The sequence below is a fragment of the Pristiophorus japonicus genome, chromosome 11 (genome assembly GCF_044704955.1).
Source record: "Pristiophorus japonicus isolate sPriJap1 chromosome 11, sPriJap1.hap1, whole genome shotgun sequence".
In the NCBI taxonomy this organism is placed as follows: Eukaryota; Metazoa; Chordata; class Chondrichthyes; family Pristiophoridae; genus Pristiophorus; species Pristiophorus japonicus.
In genome coordinates, this window is record NC_091987.1 from 17,455,044 (window position 1) to 17,474,807 (window position 19,764).

The 19,764-nt window shown below is 50.5% G+C and overlaps 1 protein-coding gene across 5 annotated transcripts in view; it reads left to right on the forward strand.

Annotated features, from left to right (window-relative positions):
- robo2 (roundabout, axon guidance receptor, homolog 2 (Drosophila)) overlaps nucleotides 1-19,764 on the forward strand; it is a 790,970-nt gene that overhangs the window by 505,861 nt on the left and 265,345 nt on the right. For all 5 annotated transcript variants that reach the window (XM_070893255.1, XM_070893256.1, XM_070893258.1 and 2 more), the window contains exon 6: nucleotides 10,900-11,027. In XM_070893255.1, coding sequence (XP_070749356.1) covers nucleotides 10,900-11,027 — 128 coding nt within the window. The remainder of the gene's footprint in view (nucleotides 1-10,899; nucleotides 11,028-19,764) is intronic.

The window sequence follows — 19,764 nt, forward strand, 5'->3', positions numbered from 1 at the left end:
CCAAGGGAGGCGTGCCTCACCCCTCTCAGGGCGCCAACCCTGATCCCTGAAGCGCTATCGCAGGAGCATTGCTGAGGCTCTGTCGCTCGGCAACCGGCATCCCTGCGCCGAAAGGGGAGGTCAGCTGACCACCCGGAAACGTTACAGAAACGCCAAGGCAGCTAAACCACAGTGTGCAGCATCGTGGAGAGATGCGTTGCTGGGAAAACATTTCATTGTGAGCTGCCCATCTGCTCCCCCCTCGGGCATATCGCCGCGGCAGCGTCCCCGTGGCAACTGCTTTCCCTGTCGGTTTCAGTGCCAGGCGCTATGGCAGGCGAGAGCAGTCAAGTTCACGACCGCGATGCTATGGGTGGGGGTAGTGGGGGGGGGTGATGCACACTGGGTTTCGGCCCCACAGAAGGAGGCCTTTCAGTCCCTCAAGCCCCGTCCCACTTCATTCAATTTACGACCATTGGACGTGAAAAATCGACGCAGTCAACGCACGTTCAGCGACGTTTGAGTGAGTGGGCTGGTGGCAGCGTACGGACCCCCAAGGGGTTTCGGAGTTGGCTGAGCGAGCGTTGTCATGGCTGAACACAATGGTCGAGGAGGGGGCTCCTCGTGGCTCCTTTTACCTAAAGGTACTGATGCCCACTGTGGGTCCGATTCCCCGGCGGGTACATCAACCTTGGTCCAACGTTTCCCCTCCCACCTACCCACCACCACCACCTTGCTGCTTGTTGGATCTTGCTGTGCGCAAAAAAGCGCCCTCCCCCCCCCCCCCCCCCGCGTCTGCCTTGCCTACTGACAGTCGCCTCGCTTCACCCCAGTGCGGTAAGGCACCGGGAGGGGCATCTTGCTTCGCGCGCTGGATCGCGCGTTAGCTGCTCGACCATGGTGTGCATCACGGGCCAGGCGGATTGTGCGTTTCCGTGTGGCCGGGAGGGTTTCTCAGCGGGATTCACCAATCGGCTGCGGGTTGCAGACAGGCCAGGGGGACTAAACCGTGGCCCTTTCCCAGTCTGTGCGGCTCAGAACCGGAGCCAGAGCAAGAGTTCTCGGCAACTGAGGCATTCCGCAGAGCTCCTGAAAGCCAGTCCTTCATTTCCATTCTCTTGAGGAAGCAGAGCACATTATAGACCAGGAAATATGCTAAAGTGCTGCAGGCATCTGTGCAAGTGCACGGTATCAATAAGGAGTTTCTTTGTGGCAGCTTTTGAGAATAGTAATTAGTCTGTGCAAGTCGGCACGCCAGCTCTGTGCAGCTCTGAGGGGTGAGACAGAGGGCAGCTCACAGATCTGACCCCATCGCCTCCAGTAAAAACACTGTAATCACTTGTGCTGAATCGCACAACTCCAAAATAATGCTCCAGTGATTGGGTTTGTAGGATGCAGCAAAACGCTGAAGGTGTTTTTGTACCTTGGCATGCAAAGGTGGCTTTCCTTCTCCTGCGCTTCCCGCTACCAATTGCAAGTAAGGTGGATTAAATCTATAGAGAGAAGCACACACACACATCAACCCATTCTCACTCACACACACGCACAGGCACATACACACCCACTCACACTCACACACACACACTCACACTCGCGCACACACTCACACTCGCACACTTACGCACACACACACACACACTCACCCACACACTCACACACACTTACATATTTACACACTCACACTCATAATCACACACTTACACACACACACTCACACACACACACACATTCAAACACACACACACTCACACACCCGCACACACACTTACACACTCATACTTACACACACACACTTACACACACACATACGTACACACACTTACACACATACAGACACACACACACTGATTTACATACTTGCACACTCACACTCACAATCACACACTTACACACGCTCACACACTCACACACTTACACACACACACACACACTCACCCACACACTCACACACACTTACATATTTACACACTCACACTCATAATCACACACTTACACACACACACATTCACACACACACACATTCACACACACGCACACACACTTACCCACATACAGACACACACACACACGAATTTACATATTTACACACTCACACTCACAATCACACACTTACACACACTCGCACACACACAAACACACACACTCACACACACACTCGCACACACAAACTTACATACTCACACACACATGCACTTACACACTCACGCATGCACTTACACATACACTTCTACACTCACACTCACACACTCTTATATGCTCAAACTTACACACACACACACACTCACACACACTTACATATTTACACACTCACACTCATAATCACACACTTACACACACACACACACACACACTCACACACACACACACACACACTTACACACCCGCACACACACTTACACACATACAGACACACACACACACACACTAATTTACATACTTACACACCCACACTCACAATCACACACTTACACACACTCGCACACACACAAACACACACACTCACACACACACTCGCACACACAAACTTACACACTCACACACACATGCACTTACACACTCACGCATGCACTTACACATACACTTCTACACTCACACTCACACACTCTTATATGCTCAAACTTACACACACACACACACGTAGACACTCACACTCACACACACACACCTTTGGGGGTAATATATTAGCATGGATAGAGGATTAGCTAACTAACAGAAAACAGAGTTTTGGGATAAATGGGTCATTTTCCGGTTGGCAAACAGTGACTAGTGGGGTTCTGCAGGGATCGGTGCTGGGTCCTCAACTATTTACAATCTATATTAATGACTTGGATGAAGGGACCGAGTGTAATGTAGCCAAGTTTGCTGATGATACAAAGATGGGTGGGAAAGCAAATTGTGAGGAGGACACAAAAAATCTGCGAAGGGATATAGACAGGTTCAGTCAGTGGGCAAAAATTTGGCAGATGGAGTATAATGTGGGAAAATATGAGGTTATTCACTTTGGCAGAAAAAATAGGAAAGCAAATTATTATTTAAATGGAGAAAAATTATAAAAAGCTGCAGTACAGAGGGACCTGGGGGTCCTTGTGCATGAAACACAAAAAGGTTAGTATGCAGGTACAGCAAGTGATCAGGAAGGCAAATGGAACATTGGCCTTTATTGCAAGGGGGGATAGAGTATAAAAGCAGAGAAGTCCTGCTACAACTGCACAGGGTATTGGTGAGGCCACACCTGGAGTACTGCGTGCAGTTTTGGTCTCCGTATTTAAGGAGGGATATACTTGCATTGGAGACTGTTCAGAGAATGTTCACTAGGTTGATTTCGGAGATAAGGGGGTTGACCTATGAAGATAGGTTGAGTAGGTTGGGCCTATACACATTGGAGTTCAGAAGAATGAGAGGTGATCTTATCGAAACATACAAGATAATGAGGGGGCTCGACAAGGTGGATGCAGAGAGGATATTTCCACTCATAGGGGAAACTAAAACTAGGGGACATAGTCTCAGAATAAGGGGCCGCCCATTTAAAACTGAGATGGGGAGGAATTTCTTCTCTCAGAGGGTTGTAAATCTATGGAATTCTCTGTCCCAGAGAGCTGTGGAAGCTGGGTCATTGAATATATTTAAGGCGGAGATAGACTGATTTTTGAGCCATAAGGGAGTCAAGGGTTATGGGGAGTGGGCAGGGAAGTGGAGCTGAGCCCAAGATCAGATCAGCCATGATCTTATTAAATGACGGAGCAGACTCGAGGGGCCAAATGGCCGACCTCTGCTCCTATGTTCTTATGTTCTTATGTAAACACATAAAGAGCATGTGTGGCTGCATTTCGTTGTCTCTGCCCGACACCTCGCACGTCCAATTATCCTCCAATGGGAAGGGTTGAGATTTGCAGCTGCAGTCCTCCAACGGTTAACTGAGCGATATTTCACACTATCAGCCTCAAGTGTGGCCGCAGAGATGTGTAATTTCAGCCTAGCCTGCGTTAAACAACAATTAAAAAAAATATATATATATGTATGTATTTTACCTGATCTGCAATTTCCCTCTTGCCCCCCTAATTACACTCCAGTGTCAGACGCAGCTTAAGTCTGCATTTTGCCAATGAGACAGAAAGCAAAACTGATTAAGCAGCGTTCCTTAGCCGCTCATGTTCTGTTCTGTGCCTCCTGTGTGTCTGTCTGCAGTTGCTTGCAAACAGCCCAGCCCTCTCAAAATGATGGTGTTTGGTCTTGGCTTAACCCTCTCCCTCAGCCGCATTTGAATCCAGAGCTCCAAGTGAAGATTTATTAGTTGGAAGGGAAGTAACGCTTTTTAAAAAATATAATTTATTCTCGGGATGTGGGCATCGCTGGCAAGTCCGACATTTATTGCCCGTCCCTAACTGCCCCTCGAGAAGGTGGTGGTGAGCCGCCTTCTTGAACCGCTGCAGTCCATGTGGTGAAGGTGCTCCCACATTGTCGCAATGGTTTGGTACAACTGCATGGCTCGCGAGGCAGTTAAGAGTCAACCACATTGCCATGGGTCTGGAGTCACATATAGGCCAGACTATGTATAGTTAAGGACAGCAGATTTCCTTCCCCAACTGACATGAGTGAACTAGACAGGTATTTCCGACAATCCGGTAGTTTCATGGTCACTCTTGCTGATACTAGCTTTTTAAAAAAATTCCAGATTTATTTAATTAACTGAATTTAAATTCCCCAGCTGCCGTGGAAATTACAACATGCTGCGGTGCAGAGGGACCTGGGGGTCCTTGTGCACGAATCCCAAAAGTTAGTTTGCAGGTGCAGCAGGTAATCAGGAAGGCGAATGGAATGTTGGCCTTCATTGCGAGAGGGATGGAGTACAAAAGCAAGGAGGTCCTGCTGCAACTGTACAGGGTATTGGTGAGGCCACACCTGGAGTACTGCGTGCAGTTTTGGTCACCTTACTTAAGGAAGGATATACTAGCTTTGGAGGGGGTACAGAGACGATTCACGAGGCTGATTCCGGAGATGAGGGGGTTACCTTATGATGATAGGTTGAGTAGACTGGGTCTTTACTCGTTGGAGTTCAGAAGGATGAGGGGTGATCTAATAGAAACATTTAAAATAATGAAAGGATAGACAAGATAGAGGCAGAGAGGTTGTTTCCACTGGTCGGGGAGACTAGAACTAGGGGGCACAGCCTCAAAATACGGGGGAGCCAATTTAAAATCGAGTTGCGAAGGAATTTCTTCTCCCAGAGGGTTGTGAATCAGTGGAATTCTCTGCCCAGGGAAGCAGTTGAGGCTAGCTCATTGAATGTATTCAAATCACAGATAGATAGATTTTTAACCAATAAGGGAATCAAGGGTTACGGGGAGCGGGCGGGTAAGTGGAGCTGAGTCCACGGCCAGATCAGCCACGATCTTGTTGAATGGCGGAGCAGGCTCGAGGGGCTAGATGGCCTACTCCTGTTCCTAATTCTTATGTTCTTATGTTCTATGTGGTGGGATTTGAACTCCAGTCTCCGAATGGATCATTCGTCCAGGTCTCTGGATTACTAAATGAGTGATGTAACTGCTGTACTCCCTTGCAATCTTTTCCGCACTGATTTTAGAACGAGTCTTAATTCATGATGGTACCCAGTACATTAAAGTCTTTCAGATGAGACGTTAAACCGAGGCCCCGTCTGCCCTCTCAGGTGGATGTAAAAGATCTCACGGTTACTATTTCGAAGAGGAGCAGGCGAGTTCTCCCCGATGTCCTGGAGCCAATATTGATCCCTCAACCAACATCACTAAAAAGCAGATTATCTGGTCATTTATCACATTGCTGTTTGTGGGAGCTTCCTGTGCACAAATTGCTTGCTGCGCTTTCCCATATTGCAGCAGTAACCACACTCCAAAATAAAGTACTTCATTGGCTGGGAAGCGTTTGGGGACGTACTGAGGTCGTGCAAGGTGCTATATAAATGCAAGTTCTTTCTTTCAGTGTGAGGGGGAAGTTTCTTCTCTCTCTCTCTCTCTCTCTGTCTCCCTGGCAGCGTTACATATTGCAAAACCATTCCACACAGACCATCATCACTGCATTGTGAAAGCGACATTAATCACACACTGCAACAATGATCCGCCTCGGAAATGCACTCAGCTTTTCCCGAATCGAGAATCACCCCTGAATTGTATTGGGATTTGCATCTTAACGCCCAGTGATATTTCCAATATCACTTTCCCAGCACGTTACGCCATGAACAATTCTGCTGCTGGGTTTTATTATTTTTTATCAGGTGTATTTTCTGCTCACCATTTTAAACAGGAAGAGCATAAATTGCAGGAAGAAAGCCAGGTCCCTCTCACCCATCACCCCCTGTGCACACTGACCTACATTGGCTCCCGGTCCAGCAACTCGATTTCAAAATTCTCATCCTTGTTTTCAAATCCCTCCATGGTCTCGCCCCTCCCTATCTCTGTAATCTCCTCCAGCCCCACAACCCCCCGAGATCTCTGCGCTCCTCCAAATCTGCCCTCTTGAGCATCCCTGATTAGAATCGCTCCACCATTGGCGGCCGTGCCTTCAGCTGCCCGGGCCCCAAGCTCTGGAACTCCCTTCCTAAACCTCTCCGCCTCTCTACCTCTCTCTCCTCCTTCAAGACGCTCCTTAAACCCTCCCTCTTTGACCAAGTCTACCGTAATTTCTTCTTTTGTGGCTCAGTGTTGAATTTATTTTTTTCTCTCATCACACTCCTGTGAAGCATCGTGGGATGATTTACAATGTTAAAGGCGCTATATAAATACAAGTTGTTGTTGTAATTCACATCTCATCATCATTCATTCAGCGAGGGATGACTTGCATCCACGCCAAAAAGTGATGAGTTCACAGATGTTTCAATGAAGGACCTAATATTCCGGATCCCGAACTACATCCTGAAGGGTGGAAGATGCCTGTACGTGGATTTTTTTCACGTGGGGTGACTGTTGCACACCAGCCACCACACGGGCTTGACAGAGCTAGGTCTTGGTCCAGTGGCAAGGATTAACCAGGACGACCGGAGACCTGCTCTGCTGCACGGACCTCATGCGCCCACATATCGCAGTGTGGGCTGGGCCCGTGCTGCCCCTGGGCCCTCGCCTCTTCTGGGCCCCGAACCCGCGTCTCTCCTGGGCCCCTGGACCCAGTGCGGCGGCCCCGACCTCGTTCCCATTTATTGCGGTGGGGAACGTTTTTTGGGGGGAGTGAATCTTCACTGGGTAAACGTAGCACTGCTCTCAGTACAGATTGAGACAGCTATTCAGCCCATCGGATGTCAACAGCATTCCCCACCACTGTGTCAAACTGCGCTAAGTCTGCCCGACCCAAGCTATTCACCCATCAACACCTGTGCTCGCTGACCGACATTGACTCCTGGTCCGGCAATGCCTCGATTAAAAAACATTCTCATCTTTGTAATGAAACCCTCCAAGATGTCCGGACTCCTCCAATTCTGCCCTCTTGTGCATCCCTGATTTTAATCGCTCCACCATCGCTGGCCGTGCCTTCAGTTGCCTAGGGCCTAAGCTCTGGAATTCCCTCCCTAAACCTCTCCGCCTCTCTCCTTATGTGGCTTGGTGTCAGATTTTGTCTGATAATCGCTCCTGTGAAGCGCCTTAGGACGTTTTTACTATGTTAAAGGCGCTATATAAATGCAAGTTGTTGTTGTCGTGCGCTAATGTCCGTAACTTGACACCGAGTTACACGGGACGTTCTGGGTTTGAGTTATCTGACCTTAGCCAGCCATCAGTCGGGGCCTCAGTGCCCCCAAATAGAGAGATTACAGGCCTACAAATCCAGAGAACGTGAGTTCAAATCCCAATCATGGCGCGTTGACAATTTTAATGCAGTTGAAAGCAAATAAAATCTGGAAATATAAAGCTTGTGTCAGCAAGGGTCAGGCTCAGTGAGAGGGCAAAAATTTGGCAGATGGAATATAATATTGGAAAGTGTGAGGTCGTGCACTTTGGCAGAAAAAAAAAATCAAAGAACAAATTATTATTTAAATGGAGAAAGATTGCAAAGTGCCGCAGTACAGCGGGACCTGGGGGTACTTGTGCATGAAACACAAAAGATTAGTATGCAGGTACAGCAAGTGATCAGGAAGGCAAATGGAATGTTGGTCTTTATTGCAAGGGGGATGGAGTATAAAAGCAGGGAAGTCTTGCTACAGTTATACAGGGTGTTGGTGAGGCCACACCTGGAATACTACGTGCAGTCTTGGTTTCCATATTTAAGAAAGGATATACTTGCTTTGGAGGCTGTTCAGAGAAGGTTCACTCGGTTGATTCCGGAGATGAGGGGGTTGACTTATGAGGAAAGGTTGAGTAGGTTGGGCCTCTACTCATTGGAATTCAGAAGAATGAGAGATGATCTTATCGAAACGTGTAAGATTATGAGGGGGCTTGACAAGATGGATGCAGAGAGGATGTTTCCACTGATGGAGGAGACTAGAACTAGAGGGCATGATCTTAGAATAAGGGGCCGCCCATTTAAAACTGACATGAGGAGGAATTTCTTCTCTCAGAGGGTTGTAAATCTGTGGAATTCGCTGCCTCAGAGAGCTGTGGAAGCTGGGACATTGAATAAATTTGAGACGGTTTCTTAACCGACATTGGCTCCCAGTCCGGCAGTGGGGAGCGGGCAGGGAAATCGACCCGAGTCCATGATCGGATCAGCCATGATCGTATTAAATGGCGGAGCAGGCTCGAGGGGCCGTATGGCCTGCTCCTGCTCCTATTTCTTATGTTCTTATAACATCCCCGTTCATTTTTCTTTTTGGGTGCGCAGCCCCTTTAATGGGCTGCGTGCCCCTCTCAAATTGCCGGGCATGCGCGGTTTTTCCTGTTGTAAAGCTGGTGTGAGCATGTGCGGGTGTTCCCGCCTGCTACGCGACCACGCGGCCTACAGGGAACATTGGGTCTCCGTAAACGTGACCAGGAAGCTGTCGGATTGTTGCAACTGGTTCACCCGTGTCTCTTCAGGGAAGGAAACCTGCCGTCCTCACCCCATATCTGGGCCTATACGTGACTCCAGTCTCGCGCCAACGCGGTTGACTCTCTACTGCCCTGTGAAGTGTTCACTCAGTTGTATCAAAACTGTTACCAGCAGTTCAAGAAGGCAGGTCTCCACCAGCTTCACATGGCAACTGGGGATGGGCATGGGCAACAAAGGCCGGCCTTGCCAGCGACGCCCGCATCCCAGGAAAATGAAAGGGAAAAGGAGGGTTCCAGCTCCTGATCCTTAGCCAGTGTTTCCTGCTTAAAACAAAAGTGTGCGTGCGTTTCGACCTCAGGTCAGGGCAGGATCAGACCGTGACTACCATGTGCCCCTCCACCATGATGGTAAGGAGGTCTCATCAGTTGTCTGTCGTGGCTCACTGGGTAGCATCTCTCATCTGAGCTCGAAGGCTGTGGGCTCAAGACCCGCTCCAGAGACTTGAGAACACGCACCCAAGCTGACACTCCCAGTGCAGTGCTGAGGGAGCGCTGCTCTGTCGGAGGTGTCATCTTTCGAATGAGACGCTAAACTGAGCCCCCCGTCTGCCCTCTCGGGTGGATGTAAAAGATCCCAGGCCCACTGTGGGAGTCCGCGCTGTGGGAGCACCTTCACCACACGGACTGCAGCGGTTCAAGAAGGCGGCTCACCACCACCTTCTCAAGGGGCAATTAGGGATGGGCAATAAATGCCGACCTTACCAGCGACGCCCACATCCTGTGAATGTATATAACAGAACAATTAGAAGAAGAGCAGGGGAGTTCCCCCCCACCCCGGCCAATGCCAATATTTATCCTTCAACCAACATCACTGAAAAAACAGATTATCTGGTGATTATCTCATTGCTGTTTGTGGGAGCTTGCTGTGCGCAAGTACTTTTCTTTTTTTCCCTTTTAAAAAAAATAATATGGGTAAATTTTCCTCTTTCATGTTCCTGACCCCGAGCTTTGCAGGTCAGGGGCGAGTAATCTGGGGCCACAAATTGAGGCCTTCACCCTGGTTCTCGATTAATGCTCCCATCATGCAACGCGGGACAGACTCCTCCCGCAGAGAGAAAGGAAGAGGCCTGTGAAGGAACAACAACAATGAGTATTTATATAGCGCTTTTAACGTAGTGAAACGTCCCAAGGTGCTTCACAGGAGTATTATGAGATTTAAAAAATTGACACCGAGCCGCATAAGTAGAAATTAGGGCAGGGGACCAAAAGCTTGGTCAAAAAGGTAGGTTTTAAGGAGCGTCTTGAAGGAGGAAAGAGAGGTAGACAAGTGGAGAGGTTTGTGGGAGGGAGTTCTCGAGCTTGGGGCCCAGGCATCTGGAAGCACGGCCCCCAATGGTGGAGCGATTATATTCAGCGCTCAAGAGGACAGAATTAGAGGAGCACAAATATCTCGGGGGGGGGGGGGTTGTGGGGCTGCAGGAGATTACAGAGATAGGGAGGGGCGAGGCCATGGAGGGATTTGAAAATAAGGATGACAATTGTGAAATCGAGGCATTGCTTAACCGGACGCCAATGTAGGTCAGCGAGCACAGGGGGTGATGGGTGAGCGGGACTTGGTGCGAGTTAGGACACGGGGCAGCCGAGTTTTGGATCACCTCTAGTTTACGTAGGGTCGAATGTGGGAGGCCAGCCAGGTGTGCATTGGAATAGTCAAGTCTAGAGGTAACAAAGGCAAGGATGGGGGTTTCAGCAGCTGATGAGCTGAGGCAAGGGGGCGGAGATGTGCGATGTTACGGAGGTGGAAATAGGTGGTCTTGGTTATGCCGCGGACATGTGGCCGGTAGCTAATTTCTGGGTCAAATCTGATACCAAGGTTGTGAACAGTCTGGTTCAGCCTCAGACAGGAGTTGGGGAAAGGGATGGAGTAGGCGTCTGGGGCAGGGAGCAGCAAAGGCCACGTGAGAACGGATCCTTCACCTGCCTCTCTTCCCTTCAGATTCGACATTAAGGACGACAACACCCTGCGCATCAAGCGGGTGAGCAACGGCGACGAGGGCACCTACACCTGCGTGGGAGAGAACCGCGTGGGATTGGTCGAAGCCACTGCCACCCTGACCGTGCGAGGTAAGCCGGCGGCGGTGCGGCACTCTCCCGCCTCCCGGAGCGCGACGGGTTTGGGGGGGGGGGGGCGGGGGGGGGGTCGTGTTGAGTGTGCGCCACTTGCTCCCCATCCGCAAGGTGTGCAGCTTATCCAGTGCAGGTCGGGTCGCCAGCACTGGTTGGAGGTATTCCTGGAGGTTTTGTCACCTGATCTCCTGCCCCTCCCTCCCCCCCACCCCCCCTTCGCCATCCTGCCATTGGCCGCCCATCTTCATGGCTTTCCCGCATCGGATCCCACGGGAACTTTCAAAAGGCAATTGGACAAGTGCTTGAAGAGCACTAATTTGCAGGGCTGTGGGGCAAATGCAGGGGAGCGGGACTGAATTGGAGAGCTCTTTCAAAGAGCGCCCCAAGGGCCTCCTCCTGTGCTGTGAAGTTCTGTGATTTAATGGGAGGAGGGAAGGCCGGCTGTACCTCAGCTGGCCGCCAGGGGGAGCTCAAGGCCATGCCCGAAAGGAGGCGAATTTTGCTCAGACCACTCCTGAAGCGGCTTGACTTGGCTGAGTCAAATCTCTTCATGCGGATTTGAATGGAAAACAGTATTCATTGGCTTCGATCCGTAAGCATCCTGTAGGTCCGCTGTTCACGGCTGTGAATAATAACATGTCAGGCAGCAAGGGCCTGGATCTGAGGCCCGTTTTACGCACTGACTGACGGTTTCAGCCCCTCGAGCCTGCACTACCATTCAATGAGACCAGGGCTGATCTGTGACCTAATTCTATATACCCGCCTTTGTCCATAGCCCTTAATACCTTTGGTTAACAAAAAGCTATCGAACTTAGATTTAAAATTAACAATTCACCGAGCACCAATTGCCGTTTTGTGGAAGAGAGTTCCAAACTTCTACCGCCCTTCCACTGACACCTGGGAGTCCCTGGCCAAAGACCGCCCTAAGTGGAGGAAGTGCATCCGGGAGGGCGCTGAGCACCGCGAGTCTCGTCGCCGAGAGCATGCAGAAAGCAAGCGCAGGCAGCGGAAGGAGCGTGCGACAAACCAGTCCCACCCACCCCTTTCCTCCAACCACTGTCTGTCCCACCTGTGACAGAGACTGTAATTCCCGTATTGGACTGTTCCGTCACCTGGGAACTCACTTTGAGAGTGGAAGCAAGTCTCCCTTGATTCCGAGGGACTGCCTATGATGATGATGATGTAGAAGTGTTTCCTAATTTCACTCCTGAAAGATCTGGCTCGAATTTTTATACGTTGCAACCTTGTCCTAGACTCCCCAACCAGCAGGAATAGTTTCTCTATTTCTACCCTATCTGTTCCCCTTAATATCCTGAAAACTTCAACCAAATCACCCCTTAATGTTCTCAATTTCAGCAAACACAACCCTAAGTTTGTGTAAACTCTCCTTGTAATTTAACCCTTGGAGTCCGGGTATCAATCTGGTAAACCTACGCTGCACTCCCTCCAAGGCCAATATATCCTTCCTAAGGTATGGAGCCCAGAACTGCTCTCAGTGCTCCAGGTGTGGGCTAACCAGTGCTTTGTACAGCTGCAGCATAACTTCTACGCCATTGTATTCTACTCCTGCAGATATAAAAGCCAGCATTCCATTCGTCCTTTTGATTAATTTCTGTAGCTGCCCCTGACATTTTAATGATCTGTGTACCTGGACCCCCCCCGAGTCTCTTTGGACCTCCACGGGCACCGGGCTCTGGTTCCTGGTCCATGTAACGGGATTACTCACTGCATAAATCAGCTGTACCCTTGTGCGGAACTGCGGCGCTGGAATTACAGCGTGGGACACTAGCGGGTAAAAGTTTAACGTAGAATCATAGCGTCTTAGAGCACAGAAGGAGGCCATTCGATTCATCCTGCCTGTGCCGGCTATTTGTAAGAGTCTTCAATTAGTCGCACTCCCACCGACCCCTCCCCCCACCCCCCGCTCTTTCCCCCACAGCCCTGCTAATTTTTTTCCTTTTCAAGTTGATAGAGAGATAAAGAAACGCTGCTCCCTCTGGTGACTGGATCAATAACCAGAGGTCATAGGTTAAAAAAAAATTGGCAAAAGATCCAGCGGGGAGACGGGGAGAAATGTTTTCACTCAGAGAGTTGCGGGGATCTGGAACACTCGACCTGAAGAAGTGGTGAGGGCTGATTCCATCAGTAATATTAAGAGGTAGTGGGACAGGGGCTTGAGGAATGAAGAACTGTCGGGGCTACTGACAATAACCAGGGATGTGGGACGGAGCGCGACTGCTCTGTCACAGAGCCAGCACAGAAACGACGGGCCGAATGGCCTCCTTCTGTGCTGTAAGGTTCACTGATTCTATGAAGTATTTATCCAAATCCCTTTTGAAAGTTACTATTGAATCTGCTCCCACCGCCCTTTCGGGCAGCGCGTTCCCGATCACAACCACTCGCTGCGTAAAAACATTCTCCTCATCTCAATCTCTGGTTCTTTTGCCAATCACCTTCAATCTGTGTTCCCTGGTCTTCCATCCTCCTGCCACTGGAAATAATTTCTCCTTATCTACTCCATCACAGCTCTTCAAGCTCGTCAGCGCGCTTGTGTGATGTTCCTCTCTCTGGAATGCTGCAAGCCTTGATACTTTGTCAAAGTATTCAGTGCCTTTGTGTTGCTGGACAATGGGACGGAATCAATACTGATTGCAATCTTCTGGATTCTGGTTGTACACTCCTCTCTGCCCCCACGCCCCCTCACCCGAGACACGTCCCCTCACTCTGGATAAGCAGCGTGTGGGATCTCTCGGAGATACGGCCACAGGCAATTTCCAGCCGAGCATTTCAAAGAGGGTCAGTAACGGACTCGCTGTGTCGCTAGTGAGTGTCATAGAAACATAGAAACATATATTGAAAAAGGAGTTAGATGAAGTCCTTACTACTAGGGGGATCAAGGGGTATGGCGAGAAAGCAGGAATGGGGTACTGAAGTTGCATGTTTAGCCATGAACTCATTGAATGGTGGTGCAGGCTAGAAGGGGCCGAATGGCCTACTCCTGCACCTATTTTCTATATTTCTATGTTTCAATATGATCGTGGCTGATCCTCTATCTCAACACCATATTCCCGCTTTTCCCCATTCCCCTTGATGCCTTTTGTTTTAGAAATCTATCTATCTCCCTCTTAAATATATTCAGTGACTTGGCCTCCAGAGCCTTCTGTGGTAGAGAATTCCACAGGTTCACCACCCTCTGAGTGAAGAAATTTCTCCTCATCTTGGTCCTAAATTTCCTACCACATATCCTGAGACTGTGACCCCCTTGTTCTAGACTTCCCAGCCAGGGGAAAACATCCTCTCCTCATCCAGTCTATCCAACCCAGTCAGAATTTTATACGTTTCAATGAGATCACCTCTCATGCTTCTAAACTCAAGTGAATACCGGCCTAGTCGACTCAATCTCTCCTCATACAACAGTCTGCCATCCCTGGAATCATTCTGATGAACCTTCGCTGCAGTCCCTCTATATCCTTTCTTAGGTAAGGAGACAAAAACTGCACACAATACTCCAGGTGTGGTCTCACCAAGGCCCTGTATAACTGTCATAAGGCATCCTTGCTCCTGCAAATCCTCTTGCAATGAAGGCCAACATACCATTTGCCTTCCTAACTGCTTGCTGCACCTGCATGTTTGCTTTCAATGACTGGGACGAGAGGGAGGGGTAGACCAGCCCGAAACCTTGCTCCTCATCGGGGCAAGAGCGATTCCAAGCTGGGCTGTGAGGTCCTCCCTGGTCAAGTAACTACTCTTGTCCAAGCTCGCGCGTGTGAGCAACGGGCCACTGGGACGTGGTATTGAAGGGCAGCCAGCACCCCAGCGGGGAGCCAGAAGGGAACATAAGGACAGTAGGGCATTCAGCCCCTTGAGCCTGCTCTGCCATTCATAGAATCATAGAAGTTTACAGCACAGAAGGAGGCCATTTCGGCCCATCATGTCCATGCCGGCCAACAAGAGGTTATCCAGCCTAATCACACTTTCCAGCTCTAGGTCCATAGACCTGCAAGTTATGGCACTTTAGGTGCACATCCAAGTACTTTTTAAATGTAGTGAGGGTTTCTGCCTCTACCACACTTTCAGGCAGTGAGTTCCCCACAACCCTCTGGGTGAAGAAATTTCCCCTTATAATGCCCTCTAAACTTTCTACCAATGACTTTAAATTGATGCCCTTGGTTCAATAAGATCATGGTTAATCTGATCTTGGCCTCAACATCTATCATCATCATAGGCAGTCCCTCGTATCGAGGATGACTTGCTTCCATGCCAAAATGAGATGAGTTCACTGGTGTTTCAATGAAGGACCTAATATTCCCGGTCCCGAACTACATGTTGAAGGGTGGAAGATGCCTGTGCGTGGATTTTTTTAACGTGTGGTGACTGTTGCACACCAGCCACCACACGGCTTGATAGAGCTAGGTCTTTATCCAGTGGCATGGATGGGCCTCAGTGTCTACTTCCCTGCCCACTCCCCATAACCTTTGACTCCCTTATCGCTCAAAAATCTGTCTATCTCCACCTTAAATATATTCAATGACCCAGCCTTCACAGCCCTCTGGGATAGAGAATTCCGAAGATTCACGACCCTCCGAGAGAAGAAATTCCTCCTCATTTCCGTTTTAAATGGGCAACCCCTTATTCTGAAACTATGCCCTACCGCCCTCCCTGGACCCCACCTCCCGTCCCCTCAGCTATATATTTAATCGGCAGGGCAAGTCACTGTGTATGTCGTTAATGGGATCATTTAACTTCTCCAAACTGTCTCATCTTCCAGGAGAGAGGGGAACAGCTGTTTGTGCCAGCTGTTGTGTGCTAAAATAATTGTCTTTTTATTGAATATAATTTCAGATTGCTCCTGGATTCTCCCATGTTTGTTACTTGCCCATTCTCATTGACAGTGAGTGACACTTAGAGGACGGCCCCTCAATCTGTAACCCAGAAATTCTCTAATACATCTCCTCATTGCCATTACCCCCTCCTTTACAATTCATAGAATCCTTCGGCACTGAAGGAGGCCATTCGGCCCATCGAGCTTGTGCCGGCTCTTTAAAAGAGCGATCCAATCAGTCCCATTCCCCTCTGCTCTTTCCCCACAGCACCGCAAATGTCTCCTTTTCCAGTATTTATCCAAATCCCTTTAGAAAGTCACTATTGAATCTGCTCCCACCGCCCTTTCAGGCAGCGCATTCCCGATCACAACAACTCGCTGTGTAAAAAAATTCCTCCCCACCTCCCCCTTATTCTTTTGCCAATCATCTTAAATCTGTGTCCTCTGGTTACCGACCCTTCTGCCAATATATTCACAGGCTTGTAGAGCTGTTGCTACGCTCCTGATCTTTGGGCACCCTGTGCGGAGGGGAGCGGGCAGGTCGGAAGGCCCCCTCGTAGGCCTGCTCCTGGGCATGGCCAAGGGGGCCATCAGCCGGCCCAGGCAGCGGGCGGTCGAGGGGGTCATTCAGTCCGACTGCCCGCCTCTCTTCCGTGTTTACATCCTGGAGATGGAGCACGCTTGTGGCCTTCCGCGAGAGGTGGGCGCCGGAGTGCATCATTTCAACTGGGAACAGAATTTTAATTTGATTTGATTTGACAAAAGTTACCTTTAATTTCCAATTGATAAATTGTGGTTGTTGGTGCCCTCAAAATAAAAGGGGGCACTTGATTTAAAGTTGATTTAAAGTTACTTTTCAAAGTAGTTGCAGAGCTGTTGCATTGTGAGTGGCTTAGCCAGCCACGTGATGTTCACAAGTCTCAATAAAACCCCAGCCACTTGGATCTAGGTCATCCTCAATGAGGTATGCAGTTGTGAGCCTAGTGGATGAACTGGTAATGTGTAGTGCATTTGTATAACCTTTGTTAATAAACCAACTAGTTCTTAATAACAGTGTGTTGCTATGAATTCTTAAGCAAAGGTCCCATGAAGCAAATACATTACACCCAGCTTCTCCAGTCGCTCCGCATAACTGAAGCCCCTCATCCTCAGTATCATGCTCCGTCCCAAGTAGTCCCACTCCCCTCCCTTTGCTCTTTCCTCACAGCCCTGTGATACGTTTCCTTTCCAGCTCACCTCCCATTCCCTCCGGCGAGCCACGTTGGAGCTGGATTCCCCTCCACAGGCGGGAATAACGGGATTTCCTCCCGACTTCCGCTGAGGTTCCCGCGCCAGAGCGGGAGAAGCCGCGGGAAATTGCCAGCCCCACGCGTGTGTCCGCTGATGTCCCACAATGCGACGTCCGGGGTGGGGGAGGGTGGGTCTGGGTTCTTCAGTCTATCACCCTCGTCACCTTGGCTGAAATTACTCCCATGGGACAGCGCAGTGGGAAATACAGGCGGAGGCTGGAACTCGCTGGGGGAGCTCCGGGAATGAGTTACTAATCGATGTTCACCACCACATCCACATGTTCCAGTTTCCAGTGGGTGTAAGGAGTGAGGGCCAGCACTGTGTGACGTCGCCGCTGTCTCCTGAATACTATGCCGCAGCGATCGATTGTGTTTCAGATGCGAGATGGACCTTATTTTCTTATTGTATATTGTGGTTTGACATCGAATGACTACTTTTCCTTTTTGTTTTAAACCCCTTCCTGAAACACAACGGTTATAATCTTTTACACATGATTTGTGGAGAAACATTGATTGCTCTTCTTAAATGTGTCACTCACACTCAACAGCTCAGGTCTCAGCCAGCCCACACCATCTCTCGCAACACAAAATATAATGTTCGGGAGCGAGAAAAGATCACACCCTTCAACCCCACCTACCCTCCCCATATCCCCCAACCCCACCTCCCTATATCCCCCAACCCCACCTACCCACCCTCCCCCATATCCCCAACCCCACCTACCCACCCTCCCCATATCCCCCAACCCCACCTACCCACCCTCCCCCATGTCTCCCAACCCCACCTACCCACCCTCCCCCATATCCCCCACCCCACCTCCCCATATCCCCCAACCCCACCTACCCACCTTCTCCCCATGTCTCCCAATCCCACCTACCCACCTTCTCCCCATATCCCCCAATCCCAACTACCCACCTTCTCTCCATATCCCCCAACCCCACCTACCCACCCTCCCCCATATCCCCCAACCCCACCTACCCACCTTCTCCCCATATCCCCCAACCCCACCTACCCACCTTCTCCCCATATCCCCCAATCCCACCTACCCACCTTCTCCCAATATACCCCAATCCCACCTACCCACCCTCCCCCATATCCCCCAACCCCACCTACCCACCCTCCCCCATATCCCCCAACCCCACCTACCCACCTTCTCCCCATATCCCCCAATCCCACCTACCCACCCTCCCCCATGTCTCCCAACCCCACCTACCCACCCTCCCCCATATCCCCCACCCCACCTCCCCATAATCCCCCAACCCCACCTACCCACCTTCTCCCCATATCCCCCAATCCCACCTACCCACCTTCTCCCCATATCCCCCAACCCCACCTCCCCACCTTCTCCCCATATCCCCCAACCCCACCTTCCCCCCATATCCCCCAACCCCACCTACCCACCTTCTCCCCATATCCCCCAATCCCACCTACCCACCTTGTCCCCATATCCCCCAACCCCACCTACCCACCTTCACCCATGTCTCCCAACCCCACCTACCCACCCTCCCCCATATCCCCCAACCCCACCTACCCATCTTCCCCTCATATCCCCCAACCCCACCTCCCCATATCCCCAACCCCACCTACCCACCTTCTCCCCATATCCCCCAACCCCACCTACCGTCCTTCTCCCCATATCCCCCAACCCCACCTACCCACCTTCTCCCCATATCCCCCAACCCCACCTACCCACCTTCTCCCCATATCCCCCAACCCCACCGACCCACCTTCTCCCCATATCCCCAAACCCCACCTACCCACCTTCTCCCCATATCCCCAACCCCACCTACCCACCTTCTCCCCATATCCCCCAACCCCACCTACCCACCTTCTCCCCATATCCCCCAACCCGACCTACCCACCTTCTCCCCATATCCCCCAACCCCACCTACCCACCTTCTCCCCATATCCCCCCAACCCCACCTACCCACCTTCTCCCCATATCCCCCAACCCCACCTACCCACCTTCTCCCCATATCCCCAACTACCCACCTACCCACCATCTCCCCATATCCCCAACCCCACCGACCCACCTTCTCCCCATATCCCCCAACCCCACCTACCCACCTTCTCCCCATATCCCCCAACCCCACCTACCCACCTTCTCCCCATATCCCCCAACCCCACCTACCCACCTTCTCCCCATATCCCCCAATCCCACCTACCCACCTTCTCCCCATGTCTCCCAACCGCACCTACCCACCTTCTCCCCATATCCCCCAACCCCACCTACCCACCTTCTCCCCATATCCCCCAACCCCACCTCCCCATATCCCCCAACCCCACCTACCCACCTTCTCCCCATATCCCCCAACCCCACCTACCCATCTTCTCCCCATATCCCCCAACCCCACCTACCCACCTTCTCCCCATATCCCACCTACCCAACTTCTCCCTATATCCCTGAAACTAATATCCAGCTTCCTCTCTATAAAAAGGGGTGTTTATTTCAGGCAGTGATGCTTGGCTCCTGGCCTATTGATATCTGAGACTGCTGAGTATGTCAGTGAAATTGTCCTCCCCTGTGTGTAAACATCGAATGCATCATTCATTCTAACTTCATGATTTCTCTATTTTTTTTCCCCCTTTTCCTTAAAAAAAATTGTCAAATCCTTTGTTATCTCC